Raw genomic sequence first — 15,017 nt, 5'->3', positions numbered from 1 at the left:
CATGGCGCATATTTGTCTTGTGATAACCTAGTTAAGAATATGAATAAAGTCATGAAATTCCTTACTAATGAAGACAAAATTAAAATCTGTCAGAAAGCGGACTAGCATCCGCAAATTTAAGCGTGCAGCGGTGGTGTGAATGTTAAAACTTGCACCTCGAGATTCAACTTGATCACTAGAGTTGGTCGAAGTTTTGTCGGATTCAAAATGGAGGCCAGCGTCATTCTCTCGCAGTCGCACATGGTCAAATGTAACCTCAAATTCATTGTCTAAGAGTGTAACCAGAAAATAATGTTTAATAACCCACTGGTTTGAAATAAAAAGCTTCTAACATATGTTTTAGATATTTGTTTTTGATATTTTTATGGGCCCTATGCAAATGTTTTCATATTTGTTGTCTGATGTTTTTGACATCTTTCGGTGCACTGTTGTTATTTTATAAGCCTCAGCAGAAAAGGTTTTCATATTTGTTTTCTTATGTTTTTCACACCTTTTAATACTCTCTTCTTTAGAAATGGTAGATACATTTTTCACTGTACCCACAGATACATGATGTAAAATGCCCTCATGCTGGAAAAAATTGTATCTAGTGTTTCCATATCCCTGTTAGATAGCTTTTATTAGTGTATTCAGTTTTCTTGCTTAACACAATCTTTTTCCTTGTCCGTTTCAGAAAAGTCTTCATGAGGTTTTACTGTATTTTGTGAGCTATAATGCAAAGAAAAATTGTCTACATATAGTGACGGAGTTGGCTGAACCTGCAGCAGTAGCAATACCGTTTAACAGCAATCGTGAACAGAGTAACACCATTGAACCCTACGGGACTTCATTTTTCTGGACATGGTATTGAAAATATGCCCTCCCTACTTGGACATAGAATAGACAGAGGAACAAAATATTTTCAAAAAACACTGGCAAGTTACCATGGAATTTCCTCTGATAATGGGTGGAAAGAATGCTATGTTGCCATATGGTGTCAAAAGCTTTTTCCAAATGGGAAAAACAGCCACCAAATATTGTTTTTGGAGAAATGGGTCCTCGACTGAACCCTCCAGAAGTAACAGGTGGTCAGTTATGGATAGAATAGTTTGAAAGCCACACTGATACTCCAGGCACTTCACTAGTTGTTGATTTATCATCCTATCAAACAGCTTGCACACAGTTATAAAGACAAATAGGTGTGTAGCTTTCTGAGGAGAGGAAATATTATTCCCACTTGTAAATGAGAAAGAAACTCACGTTCCATCCAGGTTCGGTTGAATGCTCTTATCCTCTTAGGCTATCCTTGCTGAAATGTTTTGTCTGATTGTGGACATTACCTGGTTTGGGGGGCCCATGTCCTTGCAAAGTGCGAAGGCACTCCGGAATTACCTCTCTGTAAAAGGGCACGTTATAATCCTCTGAAGTGCGAGAAGCAAAACACAGATGATGGCATTCTGCCTTGCGCTTCAGAGCAATGAATTCGAGATGGTGATTCCTGGAACCACACACATTCACAAAGTGACCAGTTGGATGATTAGCAAACCAGGGTGAATCAGTGATGATACAGGCCGCAATGTATATTCGCGGTACAAAAGGTCTTACATATGCGTCGCAGTTTAGTTCACATTTAAGATGATGGTGTACATGTGATCATGGAATGACTCATTATGACTCATACCGTTCCCATGAATCTTTCTTCGTCTGTTGAATGAGAACTCCTGCCTTAGTGCAGAGTTTCTTAAATGTTACCAAGTAGGCCACAGTGGGCTTCCTTCAATAGCATTTGTAAGCACTATGTCGAGCTGTTATAGTGACCAGCAAACAAGTCGACATTGAGCTGCCTCGGAAAGAGATGGAATGGACTCCTCAACAGCAGCAAGTATAACTTGTGTGTGACATATTAGATCTTTGTCTATGCTTCGGGTATTCGAGTTGTGAAAGACAGGATGTGTACTTTAGCCGATCACCATGTTTCAGACTCAATGGATGTATGTTTCAACAAAGTAAGAATAATAGGAAAATGGTCACTGTCACGGAGGTCATCATGTACATTAACATATGAGTAACAACACAGTAAAGGTTATTACTCATATGTTATTCTCAGTTAAATACGGACCAACAACATGAAATTTATAACCCTTAATCATCATGTACATTCCATGAAACATAAATTGAAAGTTTGTTTTCAGTAATATTTCTAATATGACAAGGGAAACTAATACTTATTTTTACTTTTTTGTGAGCAGACATTTCTGTTAGAGTCTTTCAGCCTAGTGTGGGCTACAAATCTTCAAGGACACACTGGAATGGACAGGCAGGGCAGTTCAAAACATTATTCATATCTTGAACTTGACCACATTCACATAAGATGTCATCTTCATCCTTAAAAAACCCCATATTGTCAAGTTGGTATTCACTGATGTTACTCATGTTCGCCACCAGTTGAGTGTTCTCCACATCTTCCAGTTCAGCTCTACACCTGCAGCTGCAGTTTGTCCTCTTGAAGTGGAGACCAGATTGGAGGGTCAGATAAACTTCTTCTTGATTTCAACCTTCTAGGTCTGCTGAACATATCTCCTATTCCAGACATAGCTTGCCACTCATCAAAGGTCTGCTTGAATTCTTCATTGCATTTATGGTCTTATCTTCAGATGCTTGGTGAAGAGACACCTGCTGCTCCATAGAGCTTGCCAAGAGGTATAGTTTTTATTCAGCCGGTAATTATGCAACATCAACTTTCTAGATATAGATATTGATTGCCATAGGGAATCTGAAGTATTTGTCCTCCTCCTCCTCATCATCATCATCATCATCAATGTCCCAATTCAGTCGCCCGGGTGTGGTTAACAAGCCTCCTCCACTCCTTTCTGTCCTTCCACTTTTCCTGCTCCATTACTTCCACCATATCCAATCCAAATTCTCAAATGTTCTTCCAAATCTGATCCATCCACCTTCTTCTCAGTCTTCCAACTGGTCTCTTTCTCTTAATTTCTCTTTCCAATTCCCTTCTTGCTACCCGTTCCTTTCCCATTCTTTTTACATGTCCGAACCATCTTGGTCTTGCTTTCTGTACATTCTGTTTTAGCGGTTCTATATTTAGCTCTTCTCTGATTTTAATATATTGAATTCTATCTCTTCTTATCCTTTTAACCGATGTTCTTAAAAATTTCATTTCTACTGCTTGGATCTTACTATCTTCTCTCTTATTAGTCATCAGCGTTTCTAGTCCGTATGTTACAATTGGTATGAAATACTGTTTATATAATGTTAATTTCGTTCTCTTGGGTACTTTGGCATCCTATCTCTCAGAGCTTGATGATAAAATGTTCCTTTACTTAGTCTGTACTAATTTCAGGGTTGATTCATTACTTCCATTAATAATGCTACCCAGATATGTAAACTGTTCTACATTCTCCAACATTTTTATCTTGTTAATTAATGATTTAGGTACATTCCTTTTCAATAGGCATTCCCATACATGTTTTCTCTTAACTGTATCATAAGCTTTTTCAAAATCCAAAAATATGAAGATGATTTCCTTGTTCCTTTCCAGATGTTTTTCTATTTTAATTGAATTGTCATGTATTAACTTAGTCTCACTATCTACAACCCTAATATACTACTTGTAAAATAGGGTTTGTAATGGGAAATTCAATAACAATAACAAAACATTCTCTAACTGTTCTCCATTTATGTTCCCTTGACTTCTCTCTTTCTCTTTTCCACAGTGCATGACTACAGTTTTCTTTTTACTAATTACCATTCCAAACTCCTTCAGATTTTCATTCCAAATGTCTAGTCTCCTTTGTACTTCCTTTTCTTCCTTTCCCCAAATCACCACATCATCTGCAAATACCAAAGCCTTCATTTCATCACTACTGACACTTTGTTTTACACGTTTTATGATTTCATTCATCAATATAATAAACAAAAATGGTGACAGTGCACTTCCTTGCTTGAGACCTTTTCTTGTATAAAAAGTTCCAGAGTCAACACTCCCCAATCTCATGGTACAACATTTTTATCTTGTTAATTAATGATTTAGGTACATTCCTTTTCAGTAGGCATTCCCATACATGTTTTCTCTTAACTGTATCATAAGCTTTTTCAAAATCCAAAAATATGAAGATGATTTCCTTGTTCCTTTCCAGATGTTTTTCCATTATCATTCGCACTGTAAATATCAAGTCTGTTGTTGATCTATTCGGTCTAAAGCCAAATTGTTCTTCCTCTAACTGTGTTTCTATTATATCCCTCAGTCTTTTGTCTATGATTTTCTCCATTATTTTTAGCCCACGTGATAATAGGGTTATACCTCTACAATTTTCACATTTCTTCCTATTACCTTTTTTGAAGAATGGTACAATGCTTCCTTGTTGCCAATCTTCAGGCATCCTTTCACCCTTCCATATGACACTGAGGGCTCGGTATAGTCACTGTAATCCATTACTTCCTGCTGTCTTAATCATATCAGCATTGAATTCGTCTTTTCCACTTGCTTTACCTTTGGTCATTGCTTTCACTGCCCTTTCAAGTTACAACCATGTTATTGGGTTCTCTTCTTTTTCTCCATGTATTATTTCCATTTTCTTATCTCCTTCCTCCGAGCAGTCATCCTCATTTTCAAGTTTTTCAAAATACTTTGCCATCACCTTCTGAAGACCCTTTTCATCATGTACTATGGATCCATCTTCTCTCACTAATGCCTTGGTTTTTTCTTAATTTTATTTTTTTCGATTTTATTACTCTGTATAATAGTTTCTAATTTCCTCAACTATCTTGCTCAATTTTGATGGTAAACTCTCCCCAACATTTCTCCTTTTCTTCCTTGATACTCCTCTTTACTTGTAGTTTCAATCTTTTGTATTCCACACGTAACCTTTGTATCTTATTCTCATCCCTCTGATATGTTATTTGCTTTTCCTTATCCATTTCTTTCTTCACCTTGTTCCTTTCTTTTATTTCTTTTATTATTTTGTCTGTCCATCACCGTGTCTCCTTTCCCTTAACCTTTGCTTTTGTTTTTCCGCATACCTCAATTGCTGCTTCCAAAAATGCTTGTCTTAAATTGTCCCACTCTTCCTCTACACTGCATATTTCCGTGTTAGGCAACTTCCTTTTTATCCAATCTTGGACATTCCTTTATCTTCCTCCTCCAATTTCCAAATCCTGATCTTTGGTTTCTTCTTCAATACAATTTTAGGGATTTTCACTTGTATTAATTCCACAATTATAAAGGGTCCGTTATTGGACATCCAGCTACTCATTCTTGGTTGCCAGCGTTTTGCTCCAGTGTGCCAATTTGGGCTCATCAGTTGGTAACTAACACACCTACCAAGACGCATGGCTAGTGCATATTGTGGAGGCCATTGCATAGGCTACTTGGAGCCACAGGCAGTGCCAATGCACTATGAGAGACTTTGTCTCATTTACAAAAATTGATGCCTGCTAGACCATCAGATGATGTAGAATCTACATTTATAATGTCCAATAACGGGCCATTTATATTGAAATCAAATTTCTAAGCGTGAGCAGATCTGTGCCAGACCAGACAAGCATATTCTGCTGCTGGGAAACATAAACCTCTCTGTGTGTTTTCAGGACAGTGGGGTTTGCACCCTGTTTACTGCAAGCATGAACATATGAATGACAACTGGGCATACTATGGACGTCAATCAATCACTGAATCACACCTTGACTATACATATGGAGGAATTAATTCTATAACATACCTAGGTAATCTGTTTTTCACATCTTGGAATGGAACTGGCAAAAGAAGTGATACTAGAGGATCTTGTTTCAGAGAATCAAGTGACTGAATGTTCTTAGTACAGCTGTCAATGATCTGAAGAGCCAGAGAATACAAACTGACTCTGGGAAATTTGATATGAGGTTGAGCAGCCAGTAGAACTTCCAGGGAAGAATGTAACCTTGCTAGCCATGTCAGGCTTCTCTCCAAACGGCATCCACTAAAACATACAAAAAAAGAATGGAAGAACATAACTAAAGTGAACCTGACAAATCTTTTAGGAGTAAGTAATCATTAATAAATGTCTTTGATTACAGACTACAGAGGGACTGTCAGGACCAGATTTTAAGTAGGCATCAAGTAAGTGAAAAGTGCTCAGAGAGTAGTATAGAGTATTGTTAATGCTCCTCAGATCTAGAGAAGGCACATGACAGAGTACTAAGGGAATGGATAATAATTGTACCGAGGAATTATGTGATTAGCGGTAGGTAATTACAGGCAAGCTGCAGTGAGAATTAATGGCAGAATGAGTTCCTGGTTCAAAGTAGTTACATGGGTCAGACAAGGCCATATTCTTTCACTTTTGTTATCACAGCACACATGGATCAGTTGCTGAAAGATATAAAAGGACAGGAGGGATTCAATTGGGTGGAAATGTAGTAAGCAGTATGGCCTGTGCTGACAACTTAGTCTTAAAGGCAGACAGTGGTGAAAGCCTACTATCTCATATCTTGGATCATGAGCCTGAGCCTCGTGTAGCGACAGCTGGGTGCATTGTTTGAAATTCCCGACCTATTCCGTCTCTAACTTCAATACAGAAATTAGGTACAGGAAAGACATTCATAACTACCAAACTAGGTCAACAGATCGGATACACACTGGCCATGTATCCTCTTCACGGTATGGAATAAAAAGCACAGCATATTTTGCTGCAGCATCATCTAACAAATTGCCGATTGAGTTAAGAAGTATTAAAAAATGTTCACTATTTAAGAAGTCGGTTTTTATTATTTTGAACAAAAATAAATAGAAATGTATTAATTCTTAACACCACAGTTAAATATAATTATTAATTTTCTCCAGTATACTGCCAACGTTGTTCTGATCAAAGTATAATATAATTATTATTACATTTTATGGCCTTCATTGGACCACTCTAGCCAACTTTATACAAATAATTTTTCAGTTTCCTGTCAGCCCAGTACTTCCTCATTCTCTCTGATCTTATCCTTCTTTCTTCATTGGAAATCACCCTTCCTATTGTCTGTTTGTTGATTCTGATTTGCAGTCTGGTTTGTCTGTCTGTGAGTTTCTTGATTTTGTCGGTTCTGTTTCTTAGGTCTTCCACTGTAATTTGTAGTTCATGCATATCTTCCTTGATTTCTGTAATCCACTTAATGTTACACTTACTATTCCATAATTTTTCTATTATTCTCCTGATGAACCTGTTCTCTGGTGTTCTGATTAGATGTCCAAAAAATGAAATGCGTTTCTTCCTGACTGTGTTCATTACTGGTTCTATTTCCTTGTAGACTGCTTCATTAGAAGCCACTCTCCAGTGTCCATCTTTTTGATATGACTTGTTGATGCACGTTCTAATGATTCTTCTCTCTATCTTGAGTATTTTGTCTATCTGTGCAGTGTTAGTGGTTTTGAAGATGGTTTCGCTTGTGTATGTTATTTCTGGTTGAGTGACTGTTTTGTAATGTTTTAATTTTGTTGCTATTGACAGGCCCTTTTTGTTGTAGGTATTCTTGGTGACATATTGTGCTCTGGTCAGTTTACTTATTCTGCTATGCCATGCATGCTTTTCATTGAGGTTATATGTTATGACTTCTCCCAGATATTTAAATTTATCTACAATTTTGATTTCTTGGTTTCCTATGGCAATTTTGTTTATGAGTGGTGGGTCAGTAAACATGATTACTGTCTTTTCAAAAGATATTCCTAGACCAATTTTCTGTGCTATTTCCTGTAGTGATATAACTTGTTGTCTGGTTTCCTGAATATTGTTGGACAAGAGAGCAAGGACATCGGCAAAACCTAGGCAATTTAAACTTATGTTGTCTTTGGGTCTTCCAATTCCGATGTTCTTTGGGTTACTCTTGTACCATTCCCTCATTATATATTCCAAGGCACAGTTGAACAGCAGTGGTGACAAGCAATCTCCTTGTCTTAAGCCTGTTTTTATGATGAATGGCTCAGAGAATTCCCCTCTGAACTTGACTTTTGATTTAGTGTTGGTTAAGGCGAGTTCAATAAATTTGATTAATTTTGGATGGAGCCCAAAATTTCTTAAAATTTTCAACAATGAAGGTCTATGGATACAGTCGTAAGCTTTTTTAAAGTCCACAAAGGTTATTGCAAGCGGTTTGTTTTTTTGTTTCTTGTAATATGATATGGCTAATTTTAAAGTGATGATTTGTTCTGCACAGCTTCTCCAAGGTCTGAAGCCTCCTTGGTATTCACCTAATTCTTCCTCTAGTTGCTCTCTGACTCTGCTGTATAGGATTCTGGAGAAAATCTTGTATGTGCAGTCTAAGAGAGAGATACCTGGATATCTGGATTGCTTTTATCTCCTTTTTTGTAGAGTGGGTGGATTATGGCTGTGGTCCAATGTTCGGGAACTTTTCTGTTATCCAGATTTTTGTTAGGGCCATGTGTAAGAATGTTCGAACTGTATCACTGGCATATTTCCACATTTCTGCGAAAACTTGGTCTTCTCCGCATGCCTTATAATTTTTCAACTCTTTGAGTGCTGTTTCCACCTCTTGGATTGTTGGGGGGTTTACGAGTTCAGGCAGGGTTTTGATGGGCGTGTCTGTATTAATTGCTAGAAGTTCCTGGGGTTCTTCACAATTCAAAAGTTTAATGAATGCTTTTGCCATGATTTCGGCATTTTCCTTGTCATTATGTGTCGTTTTTTCATCCTCACTTTTCTGCATTAATGTGGGAGGAGCAAATTTTTGTACTTGTCTTCCAAACATTTTGTAACAAATTTTTGTACTTGTCTTCCAAACATTTTGTAAAAGTCTCTGGAATTGGTTTTGTGGGAGTTTTCTTCTATTGAGTTGATTAGATCTTTCTGTGATGTCTCTTGGTTTGCCTGATAATTTGTGTGAACTTTTTCCTGATATTTTTGAGGTTGGTTGCACTTTCTTCCGTTTTGTGTGTTTGAAATTTTAACCATGCCTGATGTCTGAGTGACAGGTTGGAAATACAAACCTGCAACACGTACATCATTTCTACTACGATGTATATTCTCCCAGGAAGGTAGTACAGGAAGTAAAATTGAACCAAGGAGCAAGAAAGCTAAAGCAGTGAGCTCGTAGTTGCAATCAACTGTATTCTATAAGAAAGAAGTGAGTTGTGAACAAAATTATCTTTATATTGTAACCGGAATTATGGTTCAAGTCGGTTAGCTAAGCATAAGACTGACACAGGGTGTGTCCGGTTTCTATCTGAAGCGTTACAGAGAGGAGAGGTTTGCATGAAATAAGTATAATGGAATTCTTTTTTAAAATTGTTGTGAAGAATTTATTCACAAAATAAATGTTAAATTCCATATCACCTCGGTACAGAAGCTTTTGTAAGTGCCCTCCTTGGTCTGGGCTGGTAATGTACACTGCGGTCCTGTTATTACTCGTTCACCCCCGCATCGTCTTCCGATGGAGGTCTGGAAGTTCTCGAAATTCTAGAAGGTCTAGAACAAGGGTTCTCGAAGAGTGTGCCGCGAAAAAATTGTTTGTGTATTCAATATTTTAGTAATACCATTTATAAAAATTACATAACAGCGTAAGCCTATATGCAGTAAGAACTCAAAAAAATAAAGTGTCTGTCAATAATATTACACTATTGTTGCAATTTAGTGGGAAATGTGGGCTTGTTTACTTTTGCACAACTGTTCGACGCAGGGAGGAATTGCAAACAAACACACCTGTAATTCTTGGTCTACAGAAAGAAGTCGCTCACGTTTCTTATTTTCAATGCAGGTCAGTGCCGAAAATCCCTGTTCTCATATATATGTTGTTAAAAACTGTATTAATAATGATATGGCATGCTCTGATAACACTGAGAACTCTCTTTTCAATGAAATTGTGTTTCTTCCCTAAATTTCATCTTCAAAGTTCGATCGGCCTGAAGTTCAGCCAATTCTTCTGCCTCTAATGACGGTAGATGTCTTGTGTCCTCAGCAGCAATGGCAAAGGGATTGCGAACCCAGTCGCATTCATTCACGTTGAGGGAAGGAAAATATTCTTGCAGTTTATTCTCCAAAACAGAAAGATGTTCTAAAATCAGACTGGAACAGATATCGGTATCAGCTGTGAGAGGAAGCATTTCAATATCAATTTTTCATATTCTAACTTCCACAGTGGAATTTTTCTTCAGAATCCATTCAGTTTGTCTGTTGATGTAAGAATATTCTCTTTTTTTCTCCTGCATTCTGGCATTTGAGATTATTCAAATGTCCAAAAATATCAGCTAGGTACGCCACTTTGGAACACCAAGTTTCATCGCTAATGAGGTCAGCAAACTCAGGTTTTTCTGTGGCAAATATTCATAATAACTCATTTCTAAGTTCATAAAATCTGGAAAATACACTTCCTTTGGACAACCAGCGAATTTAGGTGTGAAAGACCAGAGTTTTAATGAACAGCTCCTGCTTCCTGATACATTACTTTGAGAAGTCTAGTTTTTAGAGCTCTATTTTTAATGTAATTAACCATGGGAGCTCATTACGTTCCTCAGAACTGAAGGAATGGATTTTGCCACCAAAGCTTCCCAATGTAAAAAAAAAAAAAAAAAAAAAAAAACAATGTGTGGATCCAATGTGCAGAAAATCTGTTGCAATCTTGAAGTAAAACCTCTCATTCGACCAGTCATTGCTGAGGCCCCATCAGTGCACACTGAAATACAACTGTTCCAACTCCGTCCATTTTCTTCCAATGTCACAGTAATAGAATTACTGTATATGGGCCGATTGCAAAAACGATGATTAGTTTTAAGCCTTAGACAACGTCTAGCTACACATCAAAGTTGTGCACAGTCTTCCATTGCAAAAACAATGTTCAGCCGGTGTTTAACTAGACATCGTTTGAAGTTTCAATGACAGAAGTATCTTTCACGTAACTCTTTGCTTGTCGCAATCAATGAAATTTGTCGGTGCCGCACCAAACGCTCGTCAGCTGTTGTCTTCCTACACATTACTCAAATATGACTAAGCATGAGCATGACTTGCCCGCAGATAAGAAGATCGCTTTCGGTGGAAATTAAATCTCGTAATATAATCGAAACTAAAGCGACACGCCACCGCACGAGGAAATGTAGCTTTGATTATAGTGTTGTTACAGTGAGTGTAATATACTCGTAATTAGCTTTGGTGAAGGGAAGATGAAACAATAGTACCGTGTAACCGAATAAGTTGTACGGGTCATATAGATGTAGTTTGCATTCTGGAGATCCTGGGTTCGAAACGCATCATTGGCAGCCCTGAAGATTGTTTTCCATGCTTTCCCTATTTTTACACCAGGCAAATACCAGGGCTGTTATTATGGCCACGGCTCTTCTTCCACAGTCCTCCTCTTTAAACACTAATCACCACCATCACCACCAGTTGCCTTTTTCTATCTCATAGTTGCCGAAAACTTATCTGAATAAGCGCAATGATTATAAAAATCCCACATACAACCAACTTTTTAGTTGCCACTATTAAGTGTGCTTACTTGGCAGTAAATATAATATAAGTGAATCCCTCCCGGTTAATGGATGTGACAGCCCTCTGACGATTGAGACAAGTAATTCTGACATTTATGTAGTTGAAGTGACCTATAATTCCATGGAAATTATCCAATTATCGGTTGACAAGAACTGTAGTCAAGTTGACAGTTACCGGAGTGCCCCTTTGTCAGTCTCAAGAAACAAGTCTCTTGATAGCGAAATCTTATTTTAAGCTGTACCTCATAGTACATTTCAAATGAATTGCTGCGATTTTGCAGCAAAAGACCCACAGAGAGGCCGTGGGACCATCCTTTCTTCCCGGAATCATCTCAACATGATAATACAAATTACATGCTTCATAGAACATAACACATTTGAGGTTAAACAGTGGTCTCGGCAGTGTTTAAACACTGCTAAGTGATGAATAAGGTCTCTGCAATGCGGCAGCCACACTTAGACATTGTTTAACTGTAGACATTGTCTATACACCGTTTCTGCAATCAGCCCTATATGTCTGATCCTTTTGACGTCAGAGGCAGTTCTTACAAGATAGGAACTGTTCAGTAAGTGATTCTTCGTTTAAAATTCTTATGTAGCTCATTAATTGATATTTTTTACATGTTTATTAATTCATCCAGTTAAAGTGCACATTATTTATCATCATGTAATTTTTCCACTACTTTTTTTAGTATCAATTGACACGTCTTCTATGCGGCGAGCAATTGTATCGTTTGACAAACGTAGTTCTGATATCTCCCTCTCGGCAGCCTCCCCTAACATGGAGTAACTATTCCTTTACAAGCAGGTAAAATCAAAGTTTCTGCTGCTGTATGCGACTGCATATTCTTGGCAATTATTTCTGCTACCGGTACTTTATAGCTAGCTACTAGCACTTTTTTTTGAAGTTGTAATTATTTTATTCATTGCCTTGCCATCTTTAATTTGAGAAGAGAGTAAACAATTTAAATAGGCTTTACATTTATTTTCCCAGCGACTGTGTTTCATTTTCAAATGTCTCTTTAGTTTGCTTGGAACGATAAATTCACTGCTTAATTTTTCGCCACATAAAACACACTCGGGAAGTTCATGATTTCCAGATTCAGTAAATGTTAATCGGAAGCATAAATAAGAATTCTGATATCTGCGCACAACACCAGACCATGCGGAAGTAGCTTCTCACTGAAACTTGATCCGGGTGATTCACTTGTGATATTTTTACTCTGATGTTCTTCACTGCTGTTTGATCGTTGGTGTTTATTTAAAAACTTCTCCGTATTACAACAATATCTGTATATTTACTTCAGTTTTATAACAACACCAAATATTGCGACTTATTCAAGATTCAATTGCACTACATTTAACCATCTCTCCAAATCCAACTGAAGTACTGAACTGACCGCAAGTGAGCATTGATTGGTTTATATATGCTCCAGTATGGTTTGGGAGTAATCGACATGTTTCTCTACTAACGTTCTAGTGGTTCGTGTACCCTCTGCTAGGGTTATCAATCTTTTGGGACTGCTCTGTAGCGTTCAAAATTCCTCTAAAGCAGGCACAGTTACTTGTACGTTGGGGTGTGCCGCTATACCCAGCACAACGAAACAGTGTGGCGTGAACGAAATAAGTTTGAGAACCCCTGGTCTAGAAGCTCTTGTATACGTGGAAATAGAACACGGCAATGCACTTGTGCCTGAAATGTACTCGTTTAGGCGAATGGTTTCTGCACAGACAAAGTTATCAATAGTAATGGTTTCAAAATAAATCACTAGTTACGACAGAATGTCACTGAAATCTGAACGCACTTGAAAAAATTAAGATTGAATATTATTATAGTTGAACACACAACTGAATTTCATAGTTGAAAATATTAGACTGAGTCGAATGTGAAAGTGAACTGAACTCTTAATGTAAACAGCCACTTAGGAAGAAACAAAAAGTATGTCACTTGTCACTGTTGAAAGTTTTCAAAATCGACTGAAGAATAACGTGAAAAATAAAGTATTCCACTCGTGATTACTTATAAGTTCACACAACTTTCAATTGTAAATAAAGACTTCTTTATCTTGTGAATTTAGTCTCATTCACTTCACTTGATTATAAACAATAACGTTGTAATGCAAACATAGTCTGTTCGAGAACAGTCCTTGGTTCGATCTATTTACAGATACAAGTTCTATTAAGAAGCTTAAGAATGCAAGAAATGTCTTCCGCACGTAAAACACAAGTTAAGGAATCACAAAGTCCTGACAAAGTCCTACTTAGAATGTATTTCACTTGAGAAATCTAAGTTCGCTTGTAATGTTTTACTCGGTTAAATATGTCAAACACTTGGTGAAACAAGATGCACAGTTTGAAGTTTACTGTTGGAAAAATTCCTATCACATTTAGATTCAAACGCTGAGTTATATTTAATGGAAAATTCTAAATTCCCTTGGAGGGAATTAGATATTTTTCACCAATAGAGCATGAGTTATATTTAATCACTTGGAAAAAACGTTGCACTCGTGAGAGAAAAAAAAAAAAAGAAAAGCTCTAATTACACTTGTGCTGGTCACACGAATAGTTAATCACTTGAAATGTACGTAAATTGACATGTCTTAATTCACAGTGGAACTTCTCTATCACACGCAAATTGTGTTAAAATTTCTAAGTCCGATATGAAGCATTGTAGAGTTAAAGTTTCTAACACGCAGACTTTCAAACACTCGACGAGAATCGAACCCGTGATTCACATCACGGCGGCGTAAAACCATCAGCCGAACGTCCGGCCTCGACTGTGGCACATAGTTGAGTGACTTGACATGCAAATATGCCGTCTTTTTATACACGATTCTGGATAATTGAGGCTATTCTATTTTATTAAATATCTCCCTTAATCTTTGTTGGATTTCCTTCAAACTTGGGGACAATGATAGTAAAACATTGGTGAACATGACAACGTTCATTTAGAATGTTCTCCCGGCTGACGTAATTTAGCCTTGACCAAGATATGCATGATGTGACATCACATGCTCCACGCTGCTCGCAGCTGACATGTTTGTAGCCAGCTGGGTGTTAGCGCACGGTGCAGAGTTCGACTTTAAACATTGGGAACTCTGTCTTGGACCAGCATTCCTGGTACAATATCGGTCTGGGAGTGAAAGATAGGTGGACTCAATATATCTTATTCATAAGTTAGTAACAGACATGGAAGTAGTGAGAATGATTGCTGTTACAAACAGGTGGCAACAATGGCAGGAGGGCACTAGAATGAGGCAAAAAAAGCTGTCAGGAATAAACTTGATGAAGTTGTACATATAAACTGGTTTCAATGGTGGGGACATGCGAGGCGAATTGATGTGGATGGGTTACCTAGAAGAATAATGGACTTGGTCATGGAGGTTAAGACAAGTAGAGGGAGACCAAGGCAACGATGGTTAGACTCAGTTTTCAGTGATTTAAACATGAACAGTCTTACTAATGAACGGTGTATAACTTCTATACCAGATTTATACACAGTTTATGTGCAATTTGTTATAATAAACCTTGTGTATGTTTCCTGTGTATGTATCTTTTATAGTTATTAACT

At 37.5% G+C, this 15,017-nt stretch overlaps 1 protein-coding gene across 1 annotated transcript in view; it reads right to left on the bottom strand.

Annotated features, from left to right (window-relative positions):
• The window catches only part of Zwilch (zwilch kinetochore protein), a 117,516-nt gene that overhangs the window by 20,665 nt on the left and 81,834 nt on the right, over positions 1–15,017 (bottom strand). Inside the window, exon 9 of the mRNA XM_067153456.2 lies at positions 5,715–5,951. Coding sequence (XP_067009557.2) covers positions 5,715–5,951 — 237 coding nt within the window. The remainder of the gene's footprint in view (positions 1–5,714; positions 5,952–15,017) is intronic.

This window comes from Anabrus simplex, chromosome 9 (genome assembly GCF_040414725.1).
Source record: "Anabrus simplex isolate iqAnaSimp1 chromosome 9, ASM4041472v1, whole genome shotgun sequence".
NCBI lineage: Eukaryota > Metazoa > Arthropoda > Insecta > Orthoptera > Tettigoniidae > Anabrus > Anabrus simplex.
The sequence above is the reverse complement of the archived record's forward strand: the minus strand, read 5'-3'. Positions and strand labels throughout refer to the sequence as shown.